The sequence below is a fragment of the Copadichromis virginalis genome, linkage group LG8, assembly GCF_057382275.1.
Source record: "Copadichromis virginalis isolate Kocher_CV1m ecotype Utaka linkage group LG8, C_Virginalis_male_GT1.1, whole genome shotgun sequence".
Classification (NCBI taxonomy): domain Eukaryota; kingdom Metazoa; phylum Chordata; class Actinopteri; order Cichliformes; family Cichlidae; genus Copadichromis; species Copadichromis virginalis.
In genome coordinates this window covers 31058352-31082556 of record NC_140625.1, presented here as the reverse complement: position 1 = coordinate 31082556, position 24205 = coordinate 31058352, and the positions used below count along the sequence as shown (strand labels likewise).

The 24205-nt window shown below is 45.6% G+C and overlaps 2 protein-coding genes across 9 annotated transcripts in view; one reads left to right on the top strand and one right to left on the bottom strand.

Annotated features, from left to right (window-relative positions):
- Positions 1-23695, top strand: part of LOC146704050 (serine-rich coiled-coil domain-containing protein 2-like) — a 46086-nt gene extending 22391 nt beyond the window's left edge. Inside the window, exons 7-16 of one of the 3 annotated variants that reach the window (XM_085467074.1) lie at positions 588-678; positions 3657-3741; positions 5166-5270; positions 5562-5676; positions 5768-5851; positions 5975-6061; positions 6770-6892; positions 7644-7749; positions 9051-9090; positions 18897-19016. In XM_085467074.1, coding sequence (XP_085323200.1) covers positions 588-678; positions 3657-3741; positions 5166-5270; positions 5562-5676; positions 5768-5851; positions 5975-6061; positions 6770-6892; positions 7644-7749; positions 9051-9090; positions 18897-18942 — 882 coding nt within the window. In that variant the 3' untranslated portion in view covers positions 18943-19016. Of the gene's footprint in view, positions 1-587; positions 679-3656; positions 3742-5165; positions 5271-5561; positions 5677-5767; positions 5852-5974; positions 6062-6769; positions 6893-7643; positions 7750-9050; positions 9091-18896 lie in introns of all 3 variants that reach the window. The other 2 variants (XM_085467073.1, XM_085467072.1) reach the window with 2 other exon arrangements.
- Positions 650-24204, bottom strand: LOC146704049 (uncharacterized). Of its 6 annotated transcripts, XR_014922057.1 has the most exons (5): positions 23513-23577; positions 16323-16460; positions 16102-16178; positions 13591-13699; positions 650-711 (listed from the first exon to the last, which is right to left on the bottom strand). XR_014922057.1 is itself a non-coding variant. In XM_085467075.1 (4 exons), exons 1-3 carry the CDS (start codon positions 24202-24204, stop codon positions 3531-3533), a joined length of 369 nt encoding a protein of 122 aa, XP_085323201.1. In that variant the 3' UTR covers positions 653-711; positions 3525-3530. The 6 variants fall into 6 exon arrangements, 2 of the variants coding, with proteins under 2 accessions (XP_085323201.1, XP_085323202.1); XM_085467075.1 differs by lacking the exons at positions 16102-16178; positions 16323-16460; positions 23513-23577 and adding exons at positions 3525-3705; positions 24120-24204 and having other exon boundaries at positions 653-711; XM_085467076.1 differs by lacking the exons at positions 16102-16178; positions 16323-16460; positions 23513-23577 and adding exons at positions 3525-3702; positions 24120-24204 and having other exon boundaries at positions 653-711.
- Between the last annotated feature and the right edge of the window lies 1 nt (position 24205).

The window sequence follows — 24205 nt, the reverse complement described above, 5'->3', positions numbered from 1 at the left end:
CATTTTAAAGCTGCATGAAACTCTTTAGTTTTGGAGCTGCGTGGATTTGTGAGTGGTCGTGTTGTTGTCGTTAACCAGCTGCAGTAACAGGTGACCCAATGATGTGAAAGCCGCTCGCTCAGTGAGTCGTGCTTGTATCCGATTTTATCAGCTGATGTTCATACTAACAGCAAAATCTGCTGAGTTTAGGTTTGAGGAAAGGAAATCAGGGAAGCAGGGTCCAGATTTCCAAAAACGTGTTTTCTTTATTTACAAGATAAGAAAACGGAGACGTCTCTGTGTTCTTTCTTTATCTCCTTTTAATGTTTCTTTTCCAAAATAAAGGACAGGAAGCTGTAACTGTTCAGTCGGGATAGGTTTGGACCTAAACAACACTTCACTGAGTGGATCCGTACTCTCATCTTTCCTGTGTGGTGCTCCGTGGAAAGGAGCATTTGTATTTCCAGCTCTGGATGCTCTCGTTCGCTGTCTGCACGCTGACGTTAGAAGTTCCTGAAACATTTTCTGCTCATTGAATTTAGCCCGGTGTGTTTTCTTGGAGTCGGCTTATTAAAGACCGCGTGTCTCTGTCGTACGCTGTCTTTCAGGACATCCTGAACAACCTGGACTCTTGCGATCTGGCTGATGATGATCTCATGCTGGACGCAGACTTCCCAGAGGATGGCTCTCTGCACAGCGGTACGTCTGAACATGTGCAGATATCACTGATACCTGTAAAGTGAAATGATGGATCCCAGTAAGGACGTAAAGTTAAATTTTATTCATACAGCGTCAAATCACATCAAAGGTCACCTCAAGGTGCTTTGTATTGTAAGGTAGACGCTACAATAATGCATCCAGAGAAAAACCCAACAATCATACAACCCCCTATGAGCAGCACTTTGGTGACAGTGGGAAGGAAAAACTCCCTTTTAACAGGAAGAAACCTCCAGCAGAACCAGGCTCAGGGAGGGGCGGGGCCATCTGCTGTGACCGGTTGGGGTGAGAGAAGGAAGACAGGATAAAGACATGCTGTGGAAGAGAGACAGAGGTTAATAACAGATATGATTCAATGCAGAGAGGTCTGTGAACACATAGTGAGTGAAGAAGAAACACCCAGTGCATCATGGGAATCCCCCGGCAGCCTACGTCTATTGCAGCATAACTAAGGGAGGATTCAGGGTCACCTGGTCCAGCCCTAACTATATGCTTTAGCAAAAAGGAAAGTTTGAAGCCTGATCTTGAAAGTAGAGATAGTGTCTGTCTCCTGAATCCAAACTGGAAGCTGGTTCCACAGAAGAGGGGCCTGAAAACTGAAGGCTCTGCCTCCCATTCTACTTTTAAATACTCTAGGAACAACAAGTAGGCCTGCAGAGCGAGAGCGAAGTGCTCTAATAGGGTGATATGGTACTACAAGGTCATTAAGATAAGATGGGGCCTGATTATTTAAGACCTTGTATGTGAGGAGCAGGATTTTGAATTCTGGATTTAACAGGAAGCCAAAACAGGAGAAATCTGCTCTCTCTTTCTAGTCCCTGTCAGGACTCTTGCTGCAGCATTTTGGATCAGCTGAAGGCTTTCAGGGAGTTTTTAGGACATCCTGATAATAATGAATTACAGTCGTCCAGCCTGGAAGTAATAAATGCATGAAGTAGTTCTTCAGCGTTACTCTGAGACAGGATATTTCTAACTTTAGAGATGTTGCACAAATGGAAGAACGCAGTCTTACATATTTGTTTAATATGTGCGTTGAAGGACATGTCCTGGTCAAACATGACTCCAAGGTTCCTCACAGCGTTACTGGAGGCCAAGGTAATGCCATCCAGAGTAAGAATCTGGTTAGATACCATATTTCTAAGCTTTTCAGGGCCGAGTACAATAACCTCAGTTTGATCTGAAGTAAGAAGCAGAAAGTTAGCGGCCATCCAGGTCTTTATGTCTTTAAGACATTCCTGCAGTTTAACTCATTGGTGTGTGTTATCTGGCTTCATGGACAGATAGAGCTGGGTGTCATCTGCATAGCAGTGTAAATGTATGCTATGTCTTCTAATGATGCTGCCTAAGGGAAGCATGTATAATGTAAACAGAATTGGTCCTAGCACTGAACCCTGTGGAACTCCATAATTAACCTCAGTGGGTGAAGAGGACTCTCCATTTACATGCACAAACTGGAGTCTATTAGATAGATATGATACAAACCACTGCAGTGCAGTACCTGTAATACCTACAGCATGTTCTAATCGCTCTAATAGGATATTATGGTCGACAGTATCGAACGCTGCACTGAGGTCTAGCAGGACAAGCACAGAGATGAGTCCACTGTCAGAGGCCATAAGAAGATCATTTGTAACCTTCACTAAAGCTGTTTCTGTGCTGTGATGAGCTCTGAAACCTGACTGAAACTCTTCAAATAAACCTCTGCAGATGATCTGTTAGCTGTTTGACAACTACTCTTTCAAGGATGTTTGATATGAAAGGAAGGTTGGAGACTGGCCTATAATTAGCTAAGACTGCTGGGTCTAGAGATGCTTTTTGAGTAAAGGTTTAACATAGCTGATTATTAGAGATAGGTTGATCCTATTTAAGATCGAAGCATTAGTATAGCTAATAATAATAGCTGCTCTACTCTATGTTGGTACAGGGCATTGAAGATGATAACAGTGGGTGGATTATATTCTTAAACTTAGTTACAGCGCTTTCAGAAAGACATCTACTGTGATAAAGTCTACTCTCCACCGCTGTGTAATCAATTATTGTAAATGTAAATGTTATCAGGAAATGATCAGACAGGAGAGGGTTTTCAGGAAACACTGTTAAATGTTCAGTTTCTATGCCATATGTTAAAACAAGATCTAGAGTGTGATTAAAGTGGTGGGTGGGTTCTTTTACAGTTTGAGAGAAACCAATCGAGTCTAATAACAGATTAAATGCCATGTTGAGGCTGTCATTTTTAGCATCTACATGAATGTTAAAATCACCCACAATAATTATTTTATCTGAGCTCAGAACTAAATTAGATATAAAGTCTGAGAAATCAGACAGAAACTCTGTGTAAGGCCCAGGTGGACGATAGATGATAACAAGTAAGACTGGTTTCTGAGTTTCACAGCTGGGGTGGACGAGGCTAAGCATCAGGCTTTCAAATGAATTAAAAGTCTGTTTGGGTCTTAGGTTGATTAATAGGCTGGTGTGAAAAATTGCTGTCACACCTCCCCCTCGGCCTGTGGGGCTGTGGTTTAGCCAAAATACAGCTTAGCCAAAAGATGCTAACAGCTGAGACAACAAAATCAGCTGAGACTGCAAAGTGAACTCAGATGTGTAGTTTAGACTTAGGGTTAGGGGGTTAGGGTTCACCAGTTTAACTGACTGAAGGTTTTCTCAGAGACCAGTTTGGTAACAGCTGCTGGACACTTGGGATCATCATGCTGGGGGCGGGGCTTAGTGCTGGCGTCATTTAAAAAGTATTGTAAAGGGAACCAGAGTGATGCAAGCTTTCAGGATGTCCTACAAAAACAATCATCCTCTGTTTGGAGTTAAATCCTTACTGGTTGTCATGGTGATCTGCACGTCGCGTCAGTGCGAGCAGCAGGATCTGTGCAGGGCTCAAAAGCTTCAGCGGTGACCACAGCGCCGCGTCTCCGGTCAGTGTTGACTCTTGTTTGATTTTTCGGCTGCAGACGGAGACGGGCTGTCCCACATGGCTCAGTGGAGGAAGAGGCAGCTCTGCTGGGGGACGCAGGACGTCCACAACGACAATGAAGGGTGAGTGGAGCTCGTTTGTCTATCAGCTCAATTTATTTGATTTTATGTAAGGTTTTTTTTGTGTCTGTGTACCTCATTGTTTTTGATATTTGTAAATTCTGATTATTTTAGTCTTTTCTTTTAATTTCTCGTCATTTAAACACAACTTTTAGTGGATTTAATAGTTGTTTTAAATGGAAATGATGCCCTGGGGCACAAAAGATTTAACCCATAGAAGTACTGAGATTATTAGTATCAGCCTGATTATGTTGTTATTGTTGGTGAGAGAAAAGGACTGTCCACGCTGAGGGCTCGGGGTCAGAGCGGGTCATTTAGAGGTCGAGATCGATGTTGACTGTGAGGAAAATGTCACAGATTGAACAAATGGATTATCGCTTACAGCCGTTTGTGTGTCTAATAAATCGTCTCATTAGAAAACTGAGAAGCTCGGCCTGCTCGGTGCACACCTGGAGCAAGCTAAAGTGTGCTGCAGAGAGATGCTCTACACCAGGCCGCCGGCCACTTCTGGCACCGTCATCTCATTGGAGGCCACTTTAGTGTCCAAGTAGTACAAAAAAACACCATTAATATTTCCTAAAATGTAGTGTTTGGTTTTTTATTTAATTCTCTTTCTGGTCAGACACGTGGCAGCACTTTTGCTACAATTATGTTTGTATTTAACAAAATAAAAATGCAGGTATAAGCGTACACATGAGTTTTTGACTGCAAGTGAAAATAGTTTTCTTTCCAAATAAATCTGTCGCTGAACTAACACAGCCCTCAGCATGTTTGCACTCTCGTTACCTCGGCCAGGTCGCGGTAAGGAAACTCTGGCTAATACTTTGGGTTCATGTCGGGCTCGTAGCCGGGAACTAGCTTTACTGTCTGGGTCAGCTTTGCTAGCGAGAGACAGAGAGAGGCGTTGAAAGGCTGCTCCAGCAGAACTTTGTTTCGGAGGAAAACACGAACACAGTGTAGAGTCGAGTCTTAACAGCTTACTTACAGCTGGGCTCGTCAGGCTCTCTGTTTGGCTGCATGTTATTATTATATTTACATGCTTCCAGCTCCCGTTTCTGCTCGGTGACAGCTCGTACTTTTCAATGTTCCTTTTTCTCCCTCACGCTCACACACGCAGCGGGAGGGGCGGTCCCACATGTTCTCCCTGCAGCACGGACTACACCACCCATGAGGCTACAGTCTTAAAGGGCCATGCCTGTAACACTCTGCTGTCGTATTAAATCATTTTTCGTGGAATAGTTTTTAAAAAGTATTTCTTCACATCTATATGCGGGCTGCAAGTAGAGGTGACGTGGGCCGCAAATGGCCGCGAGTTTGAGACCCCTGCTCTACACTGTTCATACAGCCATGATGGGACAAACTGTGTCTGCTGTCGTGTTCTGACGATCATCACTAAACCTCGTGCATCGTTTGTCTTTCTCCTCTAGCCTCAGCAATTTTCAGAGCTACAAGCTCACCGAGGATCCTGGGAATAAGAGGACGGACTCAAACAGGGACGGCGAGCTCGTCCTGGACCTCTGTCCTCCTATGAGGTGATTCAGCACATCCTCAGTTTCTGTCCTCAAACCTCAAAGTTCCCGTCTGTAGCTTCAGCAGCATGTTTTCTTAGTTATCTGATGATGAACCTGGCCTCATGTAGCATGTCCTGAGGCGGGGCCTGAGCTAGCCCTGAAACGTGATTGGCTCTCTTGTGTATCCTCTGCCTAAAATGAAATGTGTGAAAAAGTGTTTTTTGCATGTGTAAACTTCTGAGGTGCGTTCAGAGTTCAGCATAGGCTCTGATATTTGTGGGCTGTGACCTCTGACCTCCCCCCTCCCCTTAGCTCCACCTCCCCGTCTCCTGGTACTCCCAGTCTGGGTCTGGATGTGGAGGAGCTGGCTGAAGACTGCTCGGCTGTCAGGTGTCAGCTGGAGTACCTGCAGAGGTTACTGCTGCAGGTGAGCTGTGGGCTGGTGTACTGGTCCAGCTTTCATCTGTAACATCGACTTGTTTACTGTTTGTTGTTGTTGTTGTTGCGTTTGTGATCAGGAGGACGACGGCGATGACGACACTCTGACCACAGACACTCTGAGTCCCGAGGCCAACGACTCTTCGTGTAGCTCCGACTCACAGGTCGGCGCCTTTCAGGCTTTTCTTCTCTTCTTCTATCGTCTCTTATGTTTTCCTGCATTTCCCAGAATGCCTCTGCTCAGCCGCCACCTGTGTGTGTGTGTGTGTGTGTGTGCGTGCATGCAGATCCAGGCTCTCCTGCAGGAGGTGCAGCAGCTCAGAGAGGAGCTGCGGAGCCGTGACCGAACCATCGCACAGCTCACCCAGCAGCTGGTGGGTGTCCCGCCCTCTTCCTGCCTGAGCCAATCCAAACTCGTTATTTCCATCAGTGGTTAGCGGCTGAGAACTGTCCCGACCAAAGGGTTTACATTTTATTCACTTTTATTTCATTTATCCTTTTAAAAACAATAATAATAATAATTAATATTATGATAATAAAACATGCTTTAATTAAGTTAAAATGACATTAAATGTCGTCTGTTTGGGCAAATTAATGAAAATTAAAAATATATTTGATGCGAGAGGCTCTGACTGCAACGGTACTAAAGCATCTTAATAAACATCCATGACCGTACACGGCTGTCACACCACTGAGTGCTCAGCATTAAAGAGCAGCTGGAGACTTTGTTTCAGTTTATTAGTCATAATGTATCAAACAAAAGCTTTTAGGTTTAAGTCTTTCTGAGCTCTGATGTTTCTGTTCGTCAGGTTTGAGCGATTAACTGAATGTTTCTTGTTATGAAATCATCAAACTTTGACATGATCGATGAATCTGTGTTGATCAGTGTGACTGATGTGGGACGATCGAAGATGTCCAAGTATTCATAAGGGGTGTGTGTGCGTGTGTGTGCGTGTGTGTGTGTGTGCGTGTGTGTGCGTGTGTGTGTGTGCGTGTGTGTGTGTGCGCGCGCGTGTGTGTGTGCGCGTGTGTGTGTGTGCGTGTGTGTGTGCGTGTGTGTGTGTGCGTGTGTGTGTGTGTAGACTGTTCCCATGGTGACCACCAGGTGTCGCTGCCATGAGATGACGGCAAAGACGGATCAACAAACGCAGACGAGTGTGACGGAGAGAGAGAGCACGGGCTGGACGCTGTGGAGAGAGCGCACGGTGAGCGTGCACACAGACACACACACACACAGACACAGACAGACAGACACACACACACAGACACAGACACACACACAGACACAGACACACACACACACACAGACACACACAGACACAGACACACACACAGACACACACACACACACACACACACAGACACAGACAGACACACACACACAGACAGACACAGACAGACACACAGACACACACACACACAGACACACACAGACACAGACACACACAGACACACACACAGACACACACACACAGACACACACACAGACACACACACACAGACACACACACACACAGACACACACACACACAGACACACACACACAGACACACACACACAGCCTGTGTCTGTCTGAGAGCTGATAGGTCTAAACAAAGACAGAAACAAGCAGCTGTTCGGTCACATCCAGCTGTCACAGCTCTGGGCGTCTCTGCTCGTGTGAGCCGGGCTCAGACAGGAAAAGGTTGAAGGCATTAAAAAACCTTCTCCTGGTGCAGGTGAAGGTTTTGTGTTTCTTGGCTCTGATTGGTCATCTTCAGAGATCCCGCTTCCTGTAAAACGTTTGTTATGGAGGCCCCTCCTCTCTCTCCTGTCTTTCTGCTCTGTGGTATGCAGACACGTGATGAACTGTTGTCCTTCCAGTCCTGCTTTTGTCCGTCTCTCTCCGTCTTCTTGTCTTAATGTTGTAAATCAGCTTCCGTCCCTGCTCTCTCCGTCTCCTCTCCGTCTCCTCAGGCTTTTCCTCCTGTTCCTTTCCTCTCTCCGCCCTGGCAGTATCAGCGCTCCAGGCCTTACAGGGGGAGGCCCAGGCCCAGCATCCCCTCCCACCTCGCGAGAAAACGTGAGTCACACCTCACCCTAACCTGCTGCTCCTCTTCCTCCCCATCATCATCCCCTTCTCTCGCTCCTCGGACTGAGATGTTTTTGTGTTTTGGTCCATTTTTCTGTCGACGCTTCAAACACATCTGTAGAAAAGTGTGTTTATGTTTCAACGACGTGAAAAGAGTCTGCAGAGTGAGCTCAGTCACGCTGAAGTGCTGCTCAAAGGGGCTCATATGATTGTTGGCTACTCTGTATGTATGATTGTAGGGTCGACCTTACAGTATAAAGCGCCTTGAGGCGACTGTTGTTGTGATTTAGTGCTGTGTAAATAAAACTGAATTGAACTGAATATAAATGCATTGCACAGAACGACAGCGTGCAGAGGAAGCAAGTGAAAGGTTTCAGAGTTGTGACTGAATACCACAGAACGAGCGATTGGTGAGTTAGTTGTCCGAGTCAGGAGTTGTCGTCTGAAATATGGCCGTCATTAGGACCCTGCACAGGAACGAGCCGAGAGGTCGGAGAGCAGGAAAAGCCAAGGAACGCCGCCCCCCCAGCGTGCGTGACAACCTGTAAAAACTTTAGCCAGACAAAATCTGCAGTGGTGACAGAAAAGCTCAGACTGTCTCTATTCTCAGTTTAAAGTCTGAGATTTCAAAGTTGAAGCCAGCGGGTTTGATTTTACGTTTCTCTTCAGTTTATTTCACTTTTAACTGCAGAACGAATCGAATTTAGTCAGTAGACGGTTTGTGTTGTGAGGCGTTCAGGGATCCAGGATTTTTCAGCTCTTACAGCTGCAGCACTGCCGAATGAAAGGAGGATGCAGATCTGCACACGCTAACCTCCAAAGCTGTTTAAAGCTCCAGCGTTCAGAGTTAACCAAAGAGGTGAAAGGTCAGAGGTCGAGGCAGGAAGTTTTAATGGACGCGTGGAGACTCGGCGGCACAAAATGACTCGAATATGATTCTGAGAATTAGTCTGAGCTGAGATAAGACGCCACTGAATCCAGACGCTCAAATTAGAAGTTTCTGGTTTAAGTTATTCATGAGGACGAACGTCAGTGGAGCCACTTCAGAGCGGAGCAGACAGAGTTCAGGCAGGAGTTTAATCCGCCGACTTCACCCCAGCATCGCGTTTACCTCCTGCCTCCCTCAGCCTCGCTCTGGTTTGTTTCACTCCTTCCTGATGAGTTTGTTCTTCCTCGTTTGTCACCTTCAGCCGCTCCGTGTGTCTCCTCAGAAATCTGTCACTGACTGTTTGTCATTTCTCTCCTAACTCTGCTCCTCTTCTCTGTTTTTTCTCCTCTGCGCCTTCGTCCAGGAGTGGAAAATCTAGTGCTTTACTTCAGTGACACAGCGTGGTACGGTAGCAACTTTTTAATCTTCCTCACTTCATCCTCCTCCTTCTTCTTCTCTTCTTCCGTCACATAAAGCGAGCTGTTCTGTTTGTACTCAGATGTGTTTGATGCGTGTCTTTAGCAGGGAGGTGATGCTTGTTTTGACGGTATCGCAGTACAACACACGTAAAACTGTTTGGTATTATCGTGTAATAATGTAACAGGCGTCAGTGAAGCTCATTCGTTGATAAACTCTCAAACACAAACTTAGTACCGTAGCTGTGCTCAGACCTACACTGGAGAAACCAAACAGCACTTCATAAACGCACAACGCAGACGACCCGCCTCGACAGGACAAGACTCAGCTGTACACCTGCATCTAAAGGTCAAAGGTCACTCTTTGAGGACACCAATGTTCACATGTTGGACAGAGAAGACAGATGGTTTGAAAAAGGAGTGAAAGAAGACATCTGTGTCCCTGTGAACAGCCATCTTTGAACAGAGGGCGGGGCTTATGACACCAGCTGTTTGCCACCTGTGATCCAGTCTGAGATCCTCCCCAGACGCCTTAACGCCCACGCACATCCTGGGTTGACAGGGTGGGGCAAGGTCTCACAGTGGGTTCACCTGAAACCCACACCCTACACACCGTGGCTCATGTGATGAGTCACATGATCAACAGTGGGTCAACGGACACTCCCACTAGAGTTTAAATTCCTGGGACTCTCCAGCATTTGGTCTTAGAGATGAAGTCCAGTCGTGTTTCTTTCCCAGCTCGTTGGACGTCGATGTGTTTCCATGTGTGGATCAATTCCATCACTGTGACGAGAATAACGACGGCCCGCTAGCATGCGCTACCAGAAATAGTGCTTTGTTGTGTATCTGACGGACGAAAGCTAAACCAGTTCCACACCAGTGAAGCTGCAGCGTTTTTACAAACCAGTTCTGGTTCGTTTCATTCAACGATCCGCTCTCGCCCTCCTCATTCTGCGTCGCCGCCATGTGCGTATGAAAACAAAGCATGCGTCTTTTATCCATATTCTGTCGCAATATTTCATTTTCTTCTCGTTGCCCGACATACCGGTGATACCGTGAACGGTAGTATTATATTTACATTGATGATGATGAGAGCGTTGGAAAGTCTGCCTCACAGCGGCGCTGTGCACAGAGTCTTCTACCTGAATTATTCATAAACCTTTATTCTGTGGATAAAATAAGAGTGTCTCATAAATGCAGTACTATACAGATGAAGTGAACGGATACACGATGGTGCCTCACTGAGGCGCTTTGCCCTCTGGCCACAGTGACGGTGACGTCCAGCTGTGCCCGAGTTCATCGTTCTTTACCAGCTGTGAGTGTTTGATGGGAAGCTGTGAGTCAGCTTTCTGCAGCATCTCTTTCTTCACATCAGTGACAGCAAACATGTTCTCAGTTTAGAGGTGAGACTTGATGCTGAATAATGTTGTTACTGTGAGGGAAGCACGTGGCCGCGCGGCCTAAAGCGCGGCGAGCCTTCGGGCCGTGCAGATGATCCAGCAGCTGGCCGCTGAAGTCACAAGCTCTTCGGCGGTCTCGCCTTACCTACCTCGCTCCTCCATAAGCACATCAGCTGTTTGATTTCAGGCCTCCAGAAAAGCTCGTGATGCTCAGTCGAGTTGAGGGCGAGCTCGGAGGGACGGTTCTGGTTTTAGCATCAGCGCAACGTGAGAGGGAGGCTTCGCTCCGACGCCAGAGTAACTGGCTGTAAATGACTCGTCGGTCTGTAATCTGTCCAACGTGTCTCGCGAAGGAGATCAAGTCATTTCCTTGTGACAGTGTGCAAAGTGACTTTGATGCGTCTTTATGTATCCCAGTAAAAAGTGCCATTGAAGGCCAAGAGGGCAAATCTAACAGCTCAGAGCTATAAGGATATTTGAGAGTGATTATAATGCACACTAATGTAGAGTCAGTGATACTTATAAACTGGTGGATCAGGAGTGTTCGGAGGTCTGACCAACACCAGCATGTGATGGAGGCTGTGTGGGCTCAGGAACACAGGTGTGTGGGTCCTGACAGAGTGAAGAGAATCGTCTCCTTCCAAAGAACAAAGTTATAAAATCAGAAGTTTTCATGCATTTTAAAGAGTAATTTAGCTGCTGCTGCTTCTTTAATTTGATCAACACATTTGTGATGATGTTTTATTTACGTTTTATTTTCTTGTCTAGTAGTACACAGTCACCCTGACCTTTATTTTGAAAGTTCAGTCATTTGTAACCATGTGATCCGTGGTTCGCCTGCCTGCTGCCTCTCGTCCCACGCTCAGCTGATCCAGAGCCTGCAGCAGAGTTCAGCCACTTTTAAACTTTTAAACGCCGTCCAGCCCCACGCACGCGGCGATCCGCGGTAGCTCGTTAACGGAGATTTGCCGTGTTGTGGCGTTAACGTCATTTCAGATTAACGCTGACAGCACTAGTGGGAACACAACGAATATGACTGCACATTTACTCCGACATCATCCTAGTGCAAAGACAAGTGGAAGCAGACAAAAACAACAAGCAGCATGCTACAAACTTTACCCGAGTCCTTTAGACAGCCGTTAGCACAGGATTCTCCTTATGGGGACCTGATATGTTTAATATGCTGCTGAGAATATAGCCCAGAAGAAGCGGATAGTAGAGCTTTTATTTTGGAAAGAGACATTTCTCTGTAATAAACTCTCTTTTCCAAAGATGAGTGATTCCTCCATCAGATAGATTTATTATTTTTGTTGTTTCAGCAACATTACATTTAAAAACTGTACTTTTGAGTTAAAATATATATTTAAAATTTTAATAAATGACAAATTAAAAAGGCATGAACATTTTTTGTATCGAAAAACTGTTCATGCATATATATGTATATATGTATGTATGTGTATATATGTATATATATATATACTAGGTGCGGTGACTCCCAAGCTAGGCGAGTGGCTCCAGCAGATCCCGGGAAAAACATCGGAGATCTCTGTCCAGAAGAGCGCAGTCCTGGGAACAGCTAAGATACTGCGCAGGACCCTCAAGCTCCCAGGCCTCTGGTAGAGGACCCGAGCTTGAAGGATAAACCGCCCGCAGGGGCGTGCTGGGTGTTTTTTTTTTATATATATATATATATATATATATATATATATATAAAATATATATATATATATATATATATATATATATATATATATATATATATATATATATATATATATATATATATATATATATATATATATATATATAAAATATATATATATATATAAAATATATATATATATATATATAAAATATATATGCGCGTGTGTGTATATGATGTATGATATGGCCCAGCCCTAGTCATGAACAAATCCCTGAGGTGCTCCTGCACTTGTCCCTCACGCTCCGGCTCACCTCTCAGATAAACTCAGTTCTTCAGTTTTGGTTCCTCTGCCTCTGTCAGTTCGTGTGAACGCTTTCTTAATTTCACAGAAGAAACAGGGAATTCATTAAAAATCCAAAATGGAAATAAGCTTAAGTGAAAGCAACTTTTTGATATCAGTTTTGGTTTTAATGAATTTTATTTGTTCAGGCAGAGAAGAAGGAGACAGAAACAGGAGACGGACCGAGCTCTTAATAAATGAGACGAGCTGAGATTTAAGATTGATTATAAAAGGAATCGACGGGATGAAGTAACGTGGCTCGCATCCAGTGATGATAAAACAGTCGATCAGTATTCGTGTGTAACGTCTCTAAGTGACTGTCTGCACGCTTTTACCCATGATTCACTGCTGCCTGCAGGACAGGTCACACCTTCTCCTTCACAGTGGAGCGAGTGCGCGGAGTCCAGAGGCCCATCAGGAGGCGGCGCTGAGCTAAAATTATCTTTGTAAATGACTCTTAAATTTTGGATTAGATGAGGTGCGCTACATTCTGGGAGTTTGGTGTGTTAGAGGGGCGTCGCTCTCTGATCAGCTTCAAACCTCAGTGACCTGATGTTTTTAGTCTTTGTGAGTGTCCTCATGTATTGAACTTCCAGCTTGATTAAAATCCGTCCCACACATGAGCAGAGACGGACGCCACCTCCACACATCACACTGACGCTCTGACTGAAGATCACATGTAGTGTTTTATCTAAATAACGTCTCCGCTCCCTTCGTTCTCTGCTCACCTCCTTTAGTGTGAGGATGTAGTTTTCAGAGTGGAATTTTTCAGCCTCTAAATCTATAAAAAGCTTCATTGATTTGGGTGAACTGTTGAACAGCCCAGAGGGACACATGTGGCCGTTTCCATCCTTTGATTTTTTTCCATCCTTTAGTTTAGATTTGATCCACGATCAGTATGAAGACAGTGCGGTGAGGTCAGCTGACCCCGCCTGTGTTAGTGCTAACCTTCGAGGGTCGACGGTGACCTGCTGGACGTTAGGAGGCTTCGGCGCCGGGCTGCCGTTTCATATTCGACGTGGATTTCTGGAGCGCTGCTGCTAACAGCGACGATCGGATCAAAGAAAATAAAAAAGAATGAACGAGTGCTGCTGTCAACAAACCTGCTCATCAAAGGTTCGTCCTCAGCAGACAGCACAGGTGGGGGCGGAGACTGAGACAATGAAACAGCAGGAAGAGCTCCTCCTCCTTGGTGAGGACGCCGTGTGATCGCTGAAACACATAAAAACCATAGTTATCGAGTATAAAACCGTACGGAGCAAAGCTGCTACCACCGAATATTCACTCATTATTGTTCTGATTTTAATATTCGAGCTTCGCAGTGATGTTATGATGGATTATTCATCTAACGAGCCTCTGGGGGCCAATAAGACGCGACAGCTAAGACGAATGTGGGTGGATGTGGACGCAGTTTGGGTGGATCAGCACTTTATATGCCAGGAAAGTGCGTGTGCGTGCGTGTGCATGCGTGCGTGTGTGTGTGTGTGTGTGTGCGTGGTAACACCGTGGGGACGTCCTGTGAGTCGGCGTCAGAGAAGTAGAATAAAAACAGTGGGGCAGTGGAGTGTTTCCCTCCCAAGGTGAATGCTCCTGGAGGAGAGCTGCGTGTGGTGGAGGACGCCCTCCTCTGTCCTCCTCCTCTTCAGTCTTTCTGTCCTTTTTCCTCATATCTTTCTTCCTTCTCTCGCTGCCTTTAATCCACCCATCCTGCCTTGCATTATTCATGAGGTGAATACACCTGAACGTCCCAGAGAGGCTGCAGTACCACTGCCCACCACCAGATGTCAGTGTTTACCAGCAGGTGTTTCTGTTCTGTTGAGAGCAGTAAAAACGTTTTCTTTACATTCAGCATAGGCACTCAGTGTGGCCCCCTGCTGGACCCGGCTGGAGTTTAACAACACAAACAAAAGGTTTCACTTTTGCTTCCTGTCAGCAAAATTATTAAAAACTGCCCGAATACGTCAAGAAGTGTGGACCAATCAGCATTCAAACCCTCAAGCAACACAATATCTGATCTGCACAGAGCTACGAGAGTGCGTTGGATTACTCAGCTGAACTGTCAGGAATCAGAGACCAAGTTATGATTTCTAAGACGTCTGCCATTTTTGTTTTATGCGCCACTGATTTTTGGAAGTTACTGAACCTTTTCTGTTCTCCTTTAAGTGTTTTTTATCTTTAGCAGTCACCAGTGGGAGCTAAGAGCCACAAACAAAGCACAGATATCATGAATTCACACACTGGGATCCAAAACATGAATACTCTTGGTATTTAATAATTATTCGTTTGTTCGTTCAGTCGAAAGTTTGTTGTCTTTAATTAAAATTGAATTACTTTAAAATTTAATTTAAAATTGTGTCCGAATATGGCTTTATGATGAGTTTTAGAGCCCTGGAAATTTCTAAAACTCATCAAGCAATGATGTGTAGCTCAGACTGATTGGAGGGGGGGGTGAGTTCGTGAAGGATGCTGTGGGGCTGTCGTGGTTCATGTGCTGGATTGGTAAACTGTGGTGGCGGCTTTTAACCAAGCAGGTCAGAGAGCGTTTCCAGGCTTTGATGGTATCCCACTCCTCAGCCTCCCTGGGAAGCTCCACGTTGGTGGGAACCTTGGATTTGTGGGAAAATAAGTTGTTTTCATCCTGGTGGTGCTGCTGGATCAGCTCTAGACCCTCTGAAAGATATTTGAGGGTCCACAGGAGTCTGCATGTGTTTTGTGGACTTTGAGACCGGGGTGGTTTTTGAGGGGTTTTTGTTACGACCAATCTGGCCACAGTGGGTGTTTGGGTTCTGGGGGTGTTTGGACTCAGACATTTAAATGGCAACGATTTGAAACGATCAGCCCAACAGCAGCCAGTTTCTGGTTCGCTGGTCTCAGGATCGCCTCTCTGCTTTTGCTGGATGATGTGGTCCTTCTGGCTTCATCGGTCTGTAGCTTCCAGCTGTAATTGCAGTTACCACCTCCACGTCTGAGCTCACAGTTCTTAGCCAGAAATGGGTAGAGGGTACACTCCAAAATCCTGCCCCAGGAGGAGTTTGAGTATCTCAGGAACTTGTTTGGCGCTGGTGGGAAGGAAAAGGCAGAAGCAGCAGAAATGTGCCTCCTCTCTAGGGTCTCTGGGCAGGACTGTTATTTAAGAGAAGGTCTGAGCAGGATGCCTCCTGGATGCTTCCTAGGTGAGGTCTATCGGGCATTTCTGATTGGAAGGAGAAAAAGGAAATGCTGGAGGTTATGTTTCTGGGCTGGCTCGGGAATACCGCAGTGTCTCCCCCAGAAGAGCTGCAGGTGGTGAATGGGGAAGAGAGACTGAGCATCTCTGCTGAGACTGCTGTCCCTGTGACCCAGACAGTCAGCTTTAGATGAAGGATCTACCAGCGCCACACCGAGCTAACATCTGTAGATCCAGATGAGCTTCATAAGTAATGACAACTCAGTTGTAACATGTAACAGGGTAAAATGAGGAGCCAGGATCGGGGTGTTGAATGCCAGCAGGTAAAGATATGACCATGAATCTGTAAATGAGGTGCGTCTGCTCTCAGACGTCTGAAACGTTGAGACTTTTGCAAAGTGAGTGAGATACTTATGTTCAGTGGAGAGAAAGCTGACATCACCTGTACCTGAGTGAGGAAGTGAAGCTCAGTGCTGCTCTGCACACTTTAATCCTGCAGCCAGCTCACATCTGCACGCTGTTAATCTGATTTATCAGAGGGAAGGTGAAGAAACAGCAGTGAGATCCATCATGTGCTACAATCTCAGCTTATTGATCCTGGCAAACTTGTGTGAAGTCATAACTAATCTGCTGTTTTATCCGTCTCTGTGCTGCTGCTGCTTTTCCCACCTGCTTAAGTTCTCTCACATAAATATGGCGTCTGCTTTCTGCACGCCTCCACCGCTCAGTTATCGAAGGCGCTCTCGTAGCTCTGTGCAGATCAGATGCGTTACACGAGGATTTGAATTCAGCACAAACTCCAGACGACTGTGGACAGAAATGAGAATTCTTTGAGGACAAATCAAAACAGCCATTTTTAAGTTGTTTCAAAGAGGCCTGCAGCGTGCGCTCCTCGGACCTGGAAGCTGCGCTCGTCTTTCATGCGCAGATGAGACGGCGAGCTAAAACGCACAGTAACGTGTTTTTCAAACGTCGCCTTCCCGCTGAACCCCGCCTCCCGATGCGAGAAACTGTTTGTGTTGATCGTTTCATCAGCGTTTCCTTCGTCTTTGAGCTGGAGCGTGAAAGTCCACAACTTTTTAAGTACAATGTGCTTCTGTTGTTTCTCTTTGAAGCGCACAGATCAAAGCAGACGGCCACACACGGCGAGCGCGATGACCTCGTCTGCAGAGCAGCTCCTGCTTTTGTTCTGCTCGTTCTCCAACACCCTCACTGCTTTTGTGCTCTCACCTCCAACATGCCATCAATTATACAACAAAGACGCTGCTTCATTGTTAAGCAGGTGGTGCACGCAGCAGTGAAGTTATCCAGGCTTGGATAACGTGATCTCCACGCAGGTTCTTCTCTGTTTCAAATCAGGAGAATGACTGATGCTGCAGCGCGGCAAGTTATGGAGTCGGGTTGTAGAGCAGGGGTGGGGAACTCCAGGCCTCGAGGGTCGGTGTCCTTGATCCAGCACAGCTGATTTAAATGGCTAAATGACCTCCTCAACATGACCTGAAGTTCTCCAGAAGCCTGGTAATGAACTAATCATGTGATTCAGTGAGATCTAAAACCTGCAGGACACCGGCCCTCGAGGCCTGGAGTTCCCCACGCCTGTTGTAGAGTCTTCGCCGTAGACTTTAAAGCACCTTGAGGCGACTCGTTGTGATTTGTTGCTATAAAAATAAACCTGACTTCTTGGATCTCTGCTTGAAGTGAGCTTGTGTAGTTGGTGCGCTGTAATGTGAATTCTGCACAAGTCGTTGCACAGACGTCTGTGCAGGCCTGACGCTCGCCGTCTGAGGATAAAATTTATGCCACTGCTTAGTAACACTGAGCGTTGAGGTGTTCAGATAACTGTATTTTTTTGTATTATTACACATTAGACATTAGGGCTGTCACGATTAGTCGACTATCAAAATCGTCGACGGCTGATTTAATAGTCGACGCGTCGTTTGAAGCTTTGTAAGATCACAAAAGACGCAGGAATAATAGCAGGATTTAAGAGTGTAATAACAGACTGTAACAGAAGATGGCAGCACTGCATGTACAAGGATGCCAGCTGCCGTTAAACCCCGAAGAAGAAGAAGAAGAAGCTCTGTCCCAGAATTCATAGCGCGGCCCTGCTTAGTTTCCAACAATGGCGGCAGCTAGTTAGTTTTAATATTACTCTTATTATTCTTTCTGGGTCACAAAATAAACGTTTAACATATTTTCATGGAGAATGTAGCTGTGTAAACCTCAAATATCTGCTCAGTTTATCAGGACACCACATATTTTCAAAAGCGCTCCGACGTTTTCGGAGACGTCTGTTACCCACTAGCTCGATAGCTAGCCGGAGCTAGGTCACTAGCACCGTGAGAACACCGGACTCCCGGCAAATCGTTTTCAAACCCACCGCCGTCTTTCGCTACTCAGGTTAAACATGATATATGAGTCACTTAGATAACTTAAAATGTTATTGTTTGGCTTTTTTCAGTATTTTATTTGTTCCTGAGTAAATCGGCTGAGTTTATTAAACTTCACCGAAACAATCTGCACATTTCATTAAAATCGAATAAACTACCATCTTGTCTTTATTTTTAGTTAGCACCTTAAACACTTAAAGCTGTAAGCTCATGATAGTTATATAAGAGCAGATGCTGCTGGTGCAATAAGCTGTAGTTTTACGTCCAATGGATGATGATCTGATTAGTCGACTAATCGCAAAAATAATCTGTGAGTAGTCGACTATCAAAATAATCGTTTGTGGCAGCCCTATTAGACATATTAGTCATCATAAATGAACATATCAGGATAAAGTCTTGGAAAATGTGATACTTAGTCCAAAAACTTTACGTGGACCTTAAACCCAACAGGAAGGAACAAGAACATGAAATCGAGGTGGAGCATAAAGTATCCTGATGTGAGCTGAGGGAACGTCCTCCCTGGTTTATGCGTTTCCTCTACTTTCCCGAGAAAGCAAAAGCAAAAACACATAAAAGACGTCACATCTGAAGTCACAGTCAATGCTGCGCTTCACGGTTTTAAATAAAGTGATCCAAAATGTTCTCAGTTCTTCCTCCACCTACGCTCCACCTCTCCACCAAGCACAGTTAATGAAATCCGCTCAGTGACTTTGGTGTAATCTCACCGACAGACGGCTGCAAACATCTCTGAGCCCCGGCTCTCGCCGTGAAGCAGAATAATGTTGAAGATCTGATTCAGTGAAACTCTACATTTGTGTGTTTGAGTGAATCCTGACTCGTGTTTGTTCTTCAGCCACAGATACTTCACTCCTCCAATCAGGAAGACCAGGAGCCACTGACAGGTCAAGTCCCGACGCCACCGCGAACTCAAGCTCCACCTTCCACTAACATCTGCCCCGCACATCCCGAAACCCCTGCTGACAGACTCCGCAACCCCCGAGCTCCCAGTTCCACCCATCCAGCAGCCCACGTAGGAGAGGATGACGGGGAAAAGCAGAGGAAGGTGGAGGAGACGAAGTCGGGGGAAAGGAAGAAAACCCACAGCAGGTACCTGCAGCCGCCGCAGCCCTCCAAGCTCCGCCTCTTCCCAAAGACGAGGGCAGCACGTGACCCCGACACCAACAGCACCTCTGGACTGAATTTCAGAACGCTGGCCTTCACCTCCACCTCCTCCCGCCTCCCCAAACCAAAGAACCACTGAAGCGTCCGACTCCTTCCTAACACGCAGCGACGCGAGCGCCGAACTTCCTGTAAAATAAAACGAGAGCTGCAGATTATCGAAGCTTTAGCCGAGGCTGAAATGGACACAGTTAATTTATTTAACCTTATTTTAAGAAGTTGTTGACAATAAAGGTTTTAGTCTGAGTACTTTGCACAGAAACGGTTTCTGCAGTGAGTGGGAGGGGCCATCAGGTTCATCTGAAGATGGAACGGAGGTATGTGAGGTTTTGGCTCTTCATCACAACCTTTAAGGATCTTTAAATGTCAGGGTTTTCTTTTCTTTCCAACACGCTTCGTTTATTCTAGCATCAACACTAAAACTGCACCGAGAGCGTCCGTTAACCAGACGGAAACGCCTCCGATCTCGTCCTCCGATCTCGTCCTCTGATCTCGCCCTCTGCTGTTGGTTTCATATAAAACATCGGTCCTCTTCCCTCAGAGGCTCGCTCCCTCTCGCTGTGTGTTAGGAACCGATTGTACAGCTCCTGAACTTCCTCCGACTCCTCCATCCTTCCCTGAAGTCCAACCACAGTGAGTCTTCCTCAGTGGAGAGGCATGAATGACGTGCATCCACCTTAACCCCCATCACCACCGCAGACTGCATCCTCCTCCAACCTTCATCTTTACAGACTCTCATCATCTCGAAGGTCAGAAAGTTCCAGGACCTTGATCTCGTCGCCCGTCCGTGTGTTTTCAGTTCGGTGTTCACTTCACTGTGTTTCGTTTAGAAACCTGTTGGTTTTCAGACAAGACTCCGATATGAGGCTGAAATCTTCGTCCAAATAGCTGCTGGTTGGTGTAAACACCTCCTTCCTCCTGCATCAGCTGTGAAAGTGTGGCAGTCTTTGTTCCCATGAAAGCCGATGGAAGAACATCTGTGTGCTTGAAGAGTCCTGAAGTTGGAGGTTTTTTACCATCTGGCAGTGATTTGAAAATCAGTCCAGCAGAAGTCTGGATGGACACAAAAGTCTCAGCATGCTGCAAGCGCTCCAGCTCTGTTCTGACTTTAATGGTTTGGGGATGTTTGTTTCAGTCTACTGTGACTGTCCCCCAAAAACCCTCCAACTAAAATAAAATCAGAGCTCCAGATGTGACTCCAGGCTTTGCTGTTTCTGCAGAGGAAGCGTTCAGGCGCTCAGCAGAGACATCTGCTGAATCTGCTCTGAGCTTTGAGCTCTGCTGTGGAAGCAGAAATCACAGCGTGCAGGAGGAGGAAGGTTTCCTCCCAGGTCAAAATAATCCCTACTAATCTGATACTGGAACGAGATGTTTTAGCTCCTCCCCCTTTGGTGTGAACTAAAGAGCCACACCAAGAGATGAAGGAGCTCCAATTGGTTTGCTTTTTAGGAAACGGCTGAGATGAGCTCGGCAGTATGGTGTGAAGCATGCTGAGGCCTTCTTGTCTGAAGGCTGGAGTCATTTCAGACACTCAGTAAATGAATAAAAGGCTAGAAAGTTCAAATAATTTTCGGATTACAGGTGATCAGAGGAGCAGCTGGTAGCTTAAGTGTTTTTTCTTGAAGGCAAACTGAAATTTCAGCCCGTCTGTCAGTCGTCCTTTGAACATTTGGACATTACTGCGTCTCACTCGTGCAGTCAGGATCCGCCTGCTGAACCACGTTCACGTTCATTCTTCTACAGGACAACGAGTCTCCCTCATACCTGACAAATCAAACATAGTCTCCCTTCTGTCAGCGATTAACTGTCAGTGCTGCTCGCTTTGATATTAGTAACCGTATATGCAATAAAATATGCAACAAAGTCGCAGGTTCAAGCCCTAAAAGAGGAAACTTTGTTGCATTTAAAATATATGCAAGACCAGCTCAGCTTAGTTCCACGTTTCACGAAGAAGAGGACGCTCGCTGTCTCTACAGACAATCCGGGAATCTGCTAAATCCTGCATGTCCGGTGCCGAGAAACGAAGTAGAAGCGGTTTTGGGGCGATTACTGAAAGCACGAGGCGGCTCGGTGTGAAGAACGACGGCAGACTGAGGAAACCGCCCGGCTCCAGCTCTCATCTACCCCAACAGCAGAGTCTGACTGTGCTGGCGTCAGGTTTGCTCACATTTGACTGATCAATGCATTTAAATGCTTTAAATCCTCGTTCAGCTCTGAGCCGCAGCGACTTTAACATGAGCAGGTTTCAAAGACGTCTGCTCTTAACTTTCTGCTGCGTCACTGCTCAGGTGGAGTCGCTTGTCTCCTTTAGATCTCGTCGTTCGCTCCCAGTGGGGAAATCGGAGCCGCCTTAATTCATGCGAGCGACACTAAGCCCAGCAGGGCGCGTTCGCAGCAGAGCTTCAGCTGCTGCTGCTCTTAAAGTTCATCATCAAAGTCCTGGAACACACAGAGTCTGCAGGAACGTTGTGATTGATGTTCCTCGGTGAGCCCCTCATCGACGGGGGGAAATTAAAGCAGAAGGCAAACAGGGAATGTCCGTTTGAAATGAAAGAGGAAAATAAATTAGTGCACTGTGTTTATTTCATCTGGTTCAAACAAGGTTTGATGTTTTCTTTTCCACCTTTTCACCAAAAACGACCAGAAAAAAATGAAAAAAATCAGCCTCCTCAAGGCTCCGCCTCCGCCTTCGTGTCTCTGTCTGCGCCTGTTTGTCTAAACCCTCCAGAAGCTGAAATAATGGAAGTGAGCAGCTCTGAGCGAAGACTCGCTGAAAGCTGCTGAATCTGAAACAAGCAGCCCATCACAGCTGTTTGTTTGATATACCTCCTGTAATCATGGAGACTAATCGGGGCAGCTGAAAACAAGCATGTCCAATCAGCGCAAAGCACGAAAGAAAACCTTCAAAGTAAAACAGGAAGTGAACTAAAGACACAGAGCAACCAAAACCTCTAAAATCTGAAACAAAACCCGGAGCAGGACGGTTACGGAAACTCGAGGCAAAAACCAGGAGCTTAAAATAGTCCAGCTTTGTCTCTGAGGCGTCCTCTGCAGTCAGAGGAGGTCGTGTCTCAGCGTCTTCATCTGCTGCTCGTCTTCACACCGTCGTGTCTCAGGTTTAATTTTAAAGTTTGCCCCTCATCGTTATTCAAACATCCAATCAGGTTTTATCAGCTGCCGAAGTTTAAAAGTGACTAAAACCACCCGGGGAGAGAAAAACCTTCTGCCCGGGTCACAGTGTGAACCATGAAGTCGTGGTCATGTACATTACACAGAGCGTTAGTGTGTTTGTCTCACAGAGTTTTTAAATCATTATTAAACTCGATCACATCCGCTTCATCACTTATTTGACTGCTTTTAAGAAAACTCTGCATTTTCTTCTGTGCTTTCAAAATAAAAGTCTTCTGTGTAGGGAGACTGTACACTAAACATTTTTTAGTCCTTACAAATAACTTGAATACATTTATTTACATCCATGTAATTTAGTTGCATAAGTACAGTTTAAAATGTTAACTTGACTGCTATACGTTCAGTTTACACCAAGCACATTTTCCTTAATAATTACTTATTTAAATCAATGAAACTTTGACTTTTACATATTTCAGCTGCACTTAAAATTGTTGCTTATGCTTATTAAGAGTGAAGAATCATTATTTGAGTGTAACTTTAAGTTCTCAGACTGGTTTTATTGTGACACACCTGTGCAGGAAGTACTGAGATTCACTAACAGCTCAACAACAATTATAAGAAACAATTTCACAATAAAAGCCAATAATCCTGAATGCTTTTACTGTGAAATAAGGGGGTACAGCAGTTTCTTTAAAGCTAGCTTAACAGTGACAAAAACACACAAGGTAGAACACACTGATGATCAGCAGAGAAACACATTTAAAGTGTTTTTATCAGGATGAACGTTACGCTCGATCCGTGAAGTCAGCCCTGCTGTGGAAAACCTCTCTGCTGTTGTTTGAAATAATTAAATTATTGAAGGCTTTATGAGTAAAGTGCTGGGAATGTTTTCATGTTCACTTTGAGATGACTCTAATATTTCATAATCGTCTGTATTTAAACTGTATTTAAACGATTCAGTGGAATACTCTGAATAATGTACTCACGCTGTGTCTGTCTTCTACTTCCTCTCTGCTTTTATTTTGAAAACTTGAACTTTTGTTTGTTTCCTGGTTTTGGTGCAATAACTGACGTATTTATGTGATGAAGCGTGTACGTGGTGCGGACTGTAACGTTGTTGAAGCGCCGAGAGGAAAAAGCACTTTAAAACAAGCGTCTCACCTGCTGAACTTATTTTTTGTCTCATTAACGTTGATGCAGCGTTCAGGTCGTACCAAGTGAAAACGTAGCGCCTGTATTCCTGTCAGCGAGGCTCTTTGCAGCTCATTGGTTGATATTTACGGTCCTCTTCTGTCATTGGCTGACATTTCTCTGATGCTGCTGAAATAAAATTAATCGTCCCCAGCTCTCGGTGTGTCCTCCCTTCTTTCTCCAACTGTGCCAAAGTCGAGCCACATTAGAGCGGGAAAGGGTGATGTCGTTCATGGGCGGAGTCTGTGAAGCAGAGATGTCAGGTAGGATCTCCTCTGCCCCGCCCACATGTGGCACAGATGTGCTGGGACAAAGTAAATTAGACGTTTATCCTTCACAGCATGAAAATATGAAAACTGGCTGTTCAAAATGGCCACGCCCCCACCTGCCACGCCCAATTATTACACCATCTTTAATGATTTTTAAATGTGTTTATATCAGTCATTTGAGAGTCAGTATCGGTGTAAGAACGGACGGAGAAATTGGGCCACGCCTCTTTGAATTCCGTCGTTTTCAATTCCACAGGTGTGAAAACCACAGCAGCTCAGCCAGGAAGTGTTAGAGCTGGTGAACTTACATGGCGGGGTCACAGAGCGGAGGTTCACGCCCCCTCCTGGCTTTAACATCAGCACAAAGTAAACTGCAGAGGAGCTTCGTGTCATT